At 40.7% G+C, this 10,138-nt stretch overlaps 1 protein-coding gene across 3 annotated transcripts; it reads left to right on the top strand.

The window, feature by feature from the left end:
- The first annotated feature begins 677 nt into the window (after positions 1-677).
- Positions 678-9,915, top strand: LOC139393438 (interleukin-34-like). Of its 3 annotated transcripts, none has more exons than XM_071141992.1 (7): positions 678-851; positions 2,408-2,551; positions 4,466-4,569; positions 4,767-4,844; positions 5,075-5,257; positions 5,358-5,520; positions 7,833-9,915. In XM_071141992.1, exons 2-7 carry the CDS (start codon positions 2,512-2,514, stop codon positions 7,886-7,888), a joined length of 624 nt encoding a protein of 207 aa, XP_070998093.1. In that variant the 5' UTR covers positions 678-851; positions 2,408-2,511; the 3' UTR covers positions 7,889-9,915. The 3 variants fall into 3 exon arrangements, with proteins under 3 accessions (XP_070998093.1, XP_070998086.1, XP_070998130.1); XM_071141985.1 differs by having other exon boundaries at positions 797-1,367; XM_071142029.1 differs by lacking the exon at positions 678-851 and adding an exon at positions 1,063-1,367 and having other exon boundaries at positions 2,414-2,551.
- The last annotated feature ends 223 nt before the right edge of the window (positions 9,916-10,138 follow it).

The raw sequence follows: 10,138 nt of genomic DNA, 5'->3' as shown, positions 1-10,138 counted from the left end.
GTGCTTCAACAAAGTACCAAGTAAAGGCTCTGAATACAAATATGTAAATTGACAATTGAAAACATTGTATGTTAAAATCACTGTGTGTGTGTGTGCGCGTGTGTGCGTAACTAATGCCAAAATAATAATTTATATTTGAATGAACATGTCAGACAAATTGAGCAAACACATCATTTTAAATTGACTACATTTTTGCCTATGTTTTTTCTTACATTTCTTCATGTTGGAGCTAAGTTTGGCATGCTAGTAGATACCCATAGACTTCCATTCATTGCATCAACGCTAGTTAGCATTGACTCGTCAGACAACCTCTAAATTCCTTCATACTGGATACATCGACATACAAAGTGTATCATCTGACTCTGGGGAAGTAGATGAAGGGCATCATTGCCAAATGGCAAAGTATCCCTTTAAGTTCAGGTAATACTTTGACTGAAAAGTTGAGTAAACAAACAAAGCTGTATAACCACCTACTTAATAATATTTAGTTGAAACAACAATTTTTTTTTAATGACAGTGTATGCTGGCCACACAGATGACCTAGAGTTGTATTTATAAAGCCATTTTACATCAGCAGTTGTCACAAAGTGCTAATACAGAAACCCAGCCTAATAGTCCAAAGAGCAAGCAACGCAGATGTCGAAGCTATGTGGCTAGTAAAAACTCCCTTGAAAGGCGGGAACCTAGGATGACACCTAGAGAGGAACCAGCCTCTGAAGAGTGGCCAGAGAGAGAGAGAGAGAGAGAGAGAGAGATGCAAGACAGTGATGTGTGAATGTCATGCAATGATGTGATTGTGAATACATCGCATACATGCCTGGACCAGTGACTTTTGAGCACATGGGAAAGTGGTAAGCCTATATGGACACTAACGTGGAGTCCTGTCCTCGCCTACAATTATTAAACGCAAAGAATGTTTCAGAGGGCAGTCTGGTCAGGGATGAGAGAGCATTATTTCGGAGAGATTGGAAAGTGAAAGTAAAAACCCGTGACATCTGGGCCTGTAGAAGCATGTTTTTTTAACAGGCTCTGCCCTCATTCGGAGCTGCTGCTGGAGACGGAACAGATTCGCAATTAATTTTTCCCATTTTGAAGAGCTGGGGGCCAAAGAGGGCAAGAAAGAGAGGCTTCGGTTATTTTCCTAAATTCGCTTTGGTCGGAGACGGGGTTTTGTTCTGGGTGTTGCCACACTCAGATAATCTGTTGAAGACGACACATCGTGCCAATGTCACTGTCCGGATTAACACACGCGTTGTTTCCCAGACTTGTAAATCATTTGTGTGGGGCATGTGTGCTTTTGATCGTTGCTGCTGCGGGTTATTCTGAAGATACTGGATTGTTGAAGTGACGGGTTTCGGTTGTTACAGGTGTGATTGTGGAAGTTTGAATATTGAAATTGAATTTGTTACGCTTTGCGCAAATATTGGAACTGCTGCGTTTCATAGGCTGCTGCGCTGCCCACTTTTGTTATACAGTCATACATATTGTTATTAAAAGATAATAAATAAGACTAACAGGTTATTACGGAATATTAACGCTGATGATAGAAACCCGAAGGTGCTCTTTTGATATTGTAGGCTATATGGATATATAATAAAGACCCCTGGGATCCATCCATCCATTGGATAGAGAATGTAACATTTGCCCTCATTTTTAGAGGCGTGTTGCGTTATTTATTTTATGATGTGTGATTCATTTTCTTGATATCAATTTTATAATTTCCATCATTTTTGGGGGGAAACTGATCATGGAAATTCACATGTGAATGAATAATCACATCATTCACATTCGGTGTACATAGACCCAAATTTGAACTTGATGACGGTCTCTCTAGATTGCAAATTAATTATTAATAGATTGTATCACTGATATATTAATCTTACTTAACAACGTTGTATTTATAAGTCTGTAATAACCGTATTATAGTTATAGATACATTATTCAAATTATTATTTAATTGACAAAGATGGCAGAGCATTTACAGACATTTATTGTAATAATTCCTGGTTAAGTGAGGGAAAGTCATTACTAGAGTGGAGTTCTTTATGCACTGGTTTTGGCAATGCAGTACTTCAAACTCAGCTAATGACCCATGTCTCCTTTTGACATAAAGTGGTTGGTGCCCTAGATGTACACGTGTGTCTGCCATTAAATATCATCTTAAACTGTACATTGCTTTTTTCCTGTCCGTTCAACCTCAAGATCTCTGAGGAAGGCCTTGAGGCTGGTGCATAAAGCGTAATAAAGAGCAGTGGTACTAGCAAGAGCAGTGTGGGGTTATTTCTTTTTCCTCTGTTCTTTCAACCTGACAAGGGTACTGTGTTTGTAGCTATTCAGAAAATATCGAATTAATACCAATGAAGAAAGTGAATGTTGAAATGTCTAAAAATGCCTCTCTGTGTTGCAGTTACAGGCTAACACGGAGCGAAAAGGGCCTGGTGGTGCTCTGGAACAGTGTGGGCTCTGAGTCGGAGGCCTCCAGCGTGTTTAGACAGGGACCTCAGTTGGACTATGTGCCGGCCAACAACCTGGCTCCTGGGTGGGCTATTCGGTAAGAGAAGTGCTGTGGTGTATGTTCATGTGTGAAGAATTACGTAACAGGCCAAAGGCTAGAGTCTTCTTGACATATTGTTGGGAAAGAATCTAGCTTCCAAATGTAGTGGGGTCAGAACTGAGATGATGTTTAGTTTGACATCATGGATGTTATTCCTGGTTTCATTAATAAGTTATGCTTTTGTTGCAATGGGCTGGGTGAGACCTAATCACATCAACCACTTATACATTTAAAGCTAAGAGGCCCTTAATAGTGTGAGGAAGTACATCTGTCAGTGGAGACCATTGAGAATTGTTTGTACCATCCGCACGTTCAGCAACTGAGCCCCAGTTTGTCTTTGGAGAGTGAGAGTGCTAAATCTAATAAATATTTAAGAGATGATAGTGCTCTCTGTAAACTGAACAACTATTACCAGAAATCATCACTGACAAACAATGTATATTGCAAAGAGCTCAAGCTAGAAAGTTTCAAAGGAGAGAGACAGTAGAAAACATCTATGGGTATTTCCTATCTCTGATAGAGAACCCCCCCCCAAAAAAAAAAAAGTTATTGCGTAGGTCCGGTTTCTGTTGCAAAAAAAAAAGATAGCAGTTAAATCTTGGTATCTATGTATCTAACCACGTCCTGTAGCACAGAGAGAGAGAGAGACATACAGGAGTAAAAAAGATAGGAAGAAGGTATAATTATTGAAGACAATAGAGGGGAGGTGGGGTGAGTGAGGTATATGAATATCTGATGTTTGAGCTCCTGACTGTATATGGACTTGTTTGGTGTGTACAGATTGTGTGGTGAGGCATATTCCTAGTGCTTTGTGAAGTGTGTTGTGAGGTCTTGGAGACTTTGCTGACTCGGAGTCTCTATACAGCCGTCTGCATCCAAGCCCTGGCCCACAGTATCTAACCACACAGTGATCAACAATAGACTAGCTTTGGACTGCATGCCACCACTCATTCTGTCCCAGGCTATGTACAGTCAGAGCTAGTTACTCCTGAGAAAAAAAATACCCTTTTGTCAAAATAGGCACTTACGGTCTCAATCTGAGTTTAGACCACAGGCCCAAACCGAACAATCCTGTGTTCACAAACATAATAGCAAAAATGTTGTGCTGACCGTGACTGTGTATCCTTCCCTTGACCACATGCAGATTATGGTCCGTGGTATAATGGAGTTTACCAACTTTTTTTTTTGCATTTTTTTGCAGAAAAATGCATTGAAAATATAGGCAGTGCTGCTTTTTTCCCCACTGCGACCGGTATTTTTTTTTACCACTACAAAAGTTGCTATCTAGAACCTAAAAGGGTTCTTAAACTGTCCCCATAAGATAGCACTTTCTAGATTTTTTTTTGGTACTAGGTAAAAACCCTTTTGGGTTTCATGTCAAAGGGTTATACCTGGAACCAAAAAGTGTTCTCCTATGGGGAGAAGAACCCTTTTTGAACCCATTTTTCTTAGAGTGTACATCACTGATTATGGTGAAGCGTTTTAGAGGAGATTATTGTTGTGTGAAAATTAAGGTGTTTACTCAGTATTATAATCTGGCTCAGATGGGGCTCTCCCTTAGATTGGTGGATTCTCAGTGAGATAATGAGTCTGATGGAAAGAAGAGGTCATATTTCAGCATAATTCATTTTAGCACAGTAGCCAGCCAGCTACTGGCTGACTACTGGAGCGATGGTCTGTCTTTGCACTGTGGGAGATGTCTCAATGTCTTTACTCATCTGAGTTCAGTTCTCACAACATTATACCACTTCAATGGTGGTGGTAAAAAATAAATAAGAATTAAAAAACACCAAATTAGTGCACTAGGCCTTTATTACTCAGGGATGAGCAGAGAAAAATAATTGGGTAGCTATCCAGGAACAGTGTTGGAGAACCCTGTATTATATGATATGTGTGTTGTGCCCCCTGTAGGTTTGATGTGGGTAATACCGGTTTTGATGACACCGACAACATTGGCCCAGTGCAAGTCGTTGAAGACATTGGAAACAAAACTCACCGACAGAAGACGGAACTTTGTAAGAATGGTTCAGGATATCAAGACAGTGACTTGCAAGTTTGGAATATGAATGAAATTAGACACACATTAGGGAAGACTAGTGCGTGGATCACTGCACAGAATAATTCTATTGAAAGTTGATAGATGTGGAAAAGAAAGGTGGTATTTTTTTGTACAAACACAATCTGACACCAAAATCTTTCCTGTCTTTAACAGAAGCACAATTTCCCCATTAATTACACCATCAGAGTTCACTATGAAGAGATCTTCAAACTCTGCAACATCAGCAGGCTGGTGAGTCCCTCCCTTTGTTTCCTTATCATTATCACTCTTCTAACTTGTTCAGTCATATGAAAAATCAACATATCATACCATCCACTCACTCACCCTTCATCTACTTTGCTTCCTTATTCTCCTTCCTTTATCTCCAACCTTCACTCTTATCACTCTATACATCTCTAGCTGTTCCTCCTCCTATCCCGCTCCCCACTACGTCACTTTATCTCTTTTCTGTGTCCCTCCAGAGGGTGAGGGTGGTGGATCTGGAGGAGGGGGACCTGCAGGATGTGTGGCTGTTGGTCAACCAGGAGGTGTTGAAGAGAATCTTGAGGGTCCTGCCAGAGAGACATCCCTCCTACAAGTACACCTCTGATCTGGAAGATCTCTTCAGGAAGATCCAGCAGGTGTTCCCACCACAGAGTGATGAGGTGTGTAAGACTGGCCATTGTGTCACTGTCACTGCTCTGCTCATCTCTCTGTGGACAAACTTAACTCATAATGGTCATGTACTGTATGTTTACCTCTCAGAGAGAGCCCCCAGAGCGAATAGAGGAGATCTACAATAGAGTGAAGGAGCCCAACTCAAAAGGGTGGAGGTTCGTGACCCCCAAATCCCTGTTGGACAACTGCTATAGGACAATGCACTGTCTCTTCAAAAACTGCTTTCCCAGTGAAGATGGAGAGCAAGACTGTGAGTGCACTTCACTCCCTTATTATATTTCCTGTCTTCTATTACCTCTTACCTCTACCCTAACCTCTCTATGTTGGCAATTTCACAGGAACACAAACCTACTCAACTGGTTTGGCATGTTGTGTCAATTGTATCTCTTCAGTGTCTGTAGACACTAAGTTGTTCTTATTCAACACTGTTTAAAGAGAGATAGTTGTCTGTGCCACAGGTTCCCATGAGGTCTCTGCCTTAAAAGGAGAGTGACTTGGACAGGCCTGTTAATATCTCCTGTTAGCCTATTCATTAATCATTTACACATCCTATATACGTTAACACATGACTGTACCATTCAGTTTTAAACCCCCACATGTTATTTGCATCAGCACCTCTTAAGGTACAGTGGGGCAAAAAAGTATTTAGTCAGCCACCAATTGTGCAAGTTCTCCCACTTAAAAAGATGAGAGAGGCCTGTAATTTTCATCATAGGTACACTTCAACTATGACAGACAAAATCACATTGTAGGATTTTTAATGAATTTATTTGCAAATTATGGTGGAAAATAAGTATTTGGTCAATAACAAAAGTTTATCTCAATACTTTGTTATATACCCTTTGTTGGCAATGACAGATGTCAAACGTTTTCTGTAAGTCTTCACAAGGTTTTCACACACTGTTGCTGGTATTTTGGCCCATTCCTCCATGCAGATCTCCTTTAGAGCAGTGATGTTTTGGGGCTGTTACTGGGCAACACGGACTTTCAACTCCCTGCAAAGATTTTCTATGGGGTTGAGATCTGGAGACTGGCTAGGCCACTCCAGGACCTTGAAATGCTTCTCACGAAGCCACTCCTTCATTGCCCGGGCGGTGTGTTTGGGATCATTGTCATGCTGAAAGACCCAGCCACGTTTCATCTTCAATGCCCTTGCTGATGGAAGGAGGTTTTCACTCAAAATCTCACGATACATGGCCCCATTCAATCTTTCCTTTACACGGATCAGTCGTCCTGGTCCCTTTGCAGAGAAACAGCCCCAAAGCATGATGTTTCCACCCCCATGCTTCACAGTAGGTATGGTGTTCTTTGGATGCAACTCAGCATTCTTTGTCCTCCAAACACGACGAGTTGAGTTTTTACCAAAAAATTCTATTTTGGTTTCATCTGACCATATGACATTCTCCCAATCTTGTTCTGGATCATCCAAATGCTCTCTAGCAAACTTCAGACGGGCCTGGACATATACTGGCTTAAGCAGGGGGACACGTCTGGCACTGCAGGATTTGAGTCCCTGGCAGTGTAGTGTGTTACTGATGGTAGGCTTTGTTACTTTGGTCCCACCTCTCTGCAGGTCATTCACTAGGTCCCCCCGTGTGGTTCTGGGATTTTTGCTTACCGTTCTTGTGATCATTTTGAACCCACGGGGTGAGATCTTGCGTGGAGCCCCAGATCGAGGGAGATTATCAGTGGTCTTGTATGTCTTCCATTTCCAATAATTGCTCCCACAGTTGATTTCTTCAAACCAAGCTGCTTACCTATTGCAGATTCAGTCTTCCCAGCCTGGTGCAGGTCTACAATTTTGTTTCTGGTGACCTTTGACAGCTCTTTGGTCTTGGTCATAGTGGAGTTTGGAGTGTGACTGTTTGAGGTTGTGGACAGGTGTCTTTTAAACTGATAACAAGTTCAAACACGTGCCATTAATACAGGTAACGAGTGGAGGACAGAGGAGCCTCTTGAAGAAGAAGTTACAGGTCTGTGAGAGCCAGAAATCTTGCTTGTTTGTAGGTGACCAAATACTTATTTTCCACCATAATTTGCAAATAAATTCATAAAAAATCTTACAATGTGATTTTCTGGAATTTTCTTTCTCATTTTGTCTGTCATAGTTGAAGTGTAACTATGATGACAATTACAGGCCTCTCTCATCTTTTTAAGTGGGAGAACTTGCACAATTGGTGGCTGACTAAATACTTTTTTGCCCCACTGTATATTTGTTCCTTGTTTTACAGAGAGATCAGTAGAGTTGTTGAGGCTAGAGCACATCTGTTAACAATTTAATAGAAGGAAAACGTAAGGCATGAAGGAGTATAAAGCACTCATGTGCAGAACATGAGTCATGAATATAAAAAACATTAGAAGAAAAAACAGCAACAATGTTGTAACCCACATGTTGGAATGGTTTAGTGCTTACTTCATGGCTAGGATGTTCAAAGCAGGCCCATAAACGTTGAATGAAGTGTCACTGATCACTCAAAATAGTTTGTATGCTTTTATCAGAAATATTTAGACATGATTTTAAGATGATTGATCTCAGTCACTTAAACTATTTTCTTACTTCAGATTGTAGCACTCTTCACTGGCGGAAGGGCAGAAAGAGACAACTACAGGAAACCTGAGGAGGACGTTAATTTCCAAACATTGCAAATATACACTGATTGTAAAAAACATTAAGTACACCTTCTTAATATTTAGTTGCACCCCATCCATTTTTGCTTGTTGACTCCAATGCTTCCCACATTTGTGTCAAGTTGGCTGGATGTCCTTTGGGTGGTGAACCATTCTTGATACACACAAGAAACTGTTGAGCGTGAAAAACCCAGCAGCGTTGTAATTCTTGACACAAACCGGTGCACCTGGCACCTACCACCATACCCTGTTCAAAGGCACTTAAATATTTTGTCTTGTCCATTCACACTCTGAATGGCACACATACACAATCAATGTCTCAATTGTCTCAAGGCTTAATCATTCTTTAACCTGTCTCCCCCCTTCATTTACACTAATTGAAGTGGGTTTAGCTAACACGTGACATCGATAAGGGATCATAGCTTTCACCTGGATTCACCTGTTCAGTCTATGTCATGGAAAGAGCAGGTGTTCTTAATGTTTTGTACACTCAGTGTATGTCCAATGTTGCAGTTGAGCTGTATGTCATACCCCTCCTGTGTGAAGTTCTGATGTTGTTGCACCAACAATATGCCCTGAAAACTATTACCAACGGTATGCAACCCAAACTTCATCTGTTGCTATGGATGCCACAGTAAATACATTCCCTGTGGACTTTGCAGCTTTATCCACACACTGTTATTGTCACAGCTTGCCTACAGTTTTGTTTACTTATCATTCTTTGCCTCCTATGTTGTATAGTACTTTGAAAGAGATATTTTATAGTTTTCATATGTGTACTTATAATATATTGTCTGCTGATGTTTATGTTCTGTGTTTTGACAGTTGTATGGTATAGCGCAGGTGGCTATGCTCAAGCAGAGAGCTACAGAGTATGGCATTTCTATACCTTTTTTTGCAATCTGGGAACACTTGTTGGTGACAGGTATTAGCAACTGTTGCCAATATATTCAAAAATAATAACAGAACACAATTATAGCTACTTTCAGGACTGTTGTCGTTTTCTTTTGCTCAGTTTTAAAAAGAGCATGGCACTTGCTATGTCAGGATAGTGGGTTTGATTCCCAGGACCACCCATACTTAAAATGTATGCACACATGACTGACTGTAAGTCACTTTGGATGAAAACGTCCGCTAAATGGCATATACTGAACAAAAATATAAACTCAACATGGAATAACTGGGACATTTTCAGCTTCCAGGAATTGTGTACAGATCCTTGCGACATGGGGCAGTGCATTATCATGCTGAAACATGAGATGATGGCGGCGGGTGAATAGCACGACAATGGGCCTCAGGGTCTCGTCACGGGATCTCTGTGCATTCAAATTGCCATAGATAAAATGCAATTCTGTTCATTGTCCATATTTTATGCCTGCCCATACCCTAATCCCACCGCCACCATGGGGCACTCTGTTCACAACTTTGACATCAGCTAACCGCTCGCCCACACAACCCCATACACGTGGTCTGCGGTTGTGAGGCCAGTTGGACATACTGCCAAATTCTCTAAAATTACGTTGGAGGTGGCTAATGGTAGAGAAATTAACATTAAATTCTCTGGCCACAGCTCTGGTGCACATTCCTGCAGTCAGTATGTCAATTGCACACTCACCTTTTTTTGTCCCCACCACAAGGTGCACCTGTGTAATGACCATGCTGTTTAATCGGCTTCTTGATATGCCACACCTGTCAGGTGGATGGACTTTCAGGGAAAAGGAGAAATGCTCACTAACAGGGATGTAAACACATTTGTGCACAAAATCTGAGAGAAATAAGCTTTTTGTGCGTATGGAAAATGTATGGGATCTTTTAATTCAGCTCGTGAAACATGGGACCAACACTTTACACTTTGACATTTTAAGCAATTATGATATTTCTTTGTTCTATGTTTTTATAATTGATTTAAGATATTTTGCTGACTTGCAGGCTTTGTCAGTGAATTCCAACAATGTCCAGCCACTCATGGTTTTGTTACTGTTTATTGATGCTGAAATAAAGCTATTTGTGCAATCTATTCACAGGTTCAACATGTTGAGAGTTGGGACATGCTGCATTTCTTGTATGGTTACATTAAAATAAAGAGTTTTTATATACACAAGACAGTGTCAAGTTATTTATTTGGAAAGCTATTCATATAATATGTGACAGCCATTGTGAAAAATACATGCCATTGACCATCTGGACATTGTGTTCTCTTTTTTATGTTTAAAAATAAATTTAATGTCTCCGACATAACT

The sequence above is a fragment of the Oncorhynchus clarkii genome, chromosome 1 (assembly GCF_045791955.1).
Source record: "Oncorhynchus clarkii lewisi isolate Uvic-CL-2024 chromosome 1, UVic_Ocla_1.0, whole genome shotgun sequence".
NCBI lineage: Eukaryota > Metazoa > Chordata > Actinopteri > Salmoniformes > Salmonidae > Oncorhynchus > Oncorhynchus clarkii.
Note: the sequence above shows the minus strand (reverse complement) of the source record. Positions and strands in the feature narration are given on the sequence as shown.

Bases quoted from the DNA above. Each gene is read 5' to 3' on its own strand.
- LOC139393438 (XM_071141992.1), top strand. From the start codon at position 2,512: ATGTGCCGGCCAACAACCTGGCTCCTGGGTGGGCTATTCG. The intron at 2,552-4,465 runs GTAAGAGAAGTG...TGCCCCCTGTAG, and splicing joins GCTCCTGGGTGGGCTATTCG to GTTTGATGTGGGTAATACCG. The intron at 5,521-7,832 runs GTGAGTGCACTT...TTCTTACTTCAG, and splicing joins TGAAGATGGAGAGCAAGACT to ATTGTAGCACTCTTCACTGG.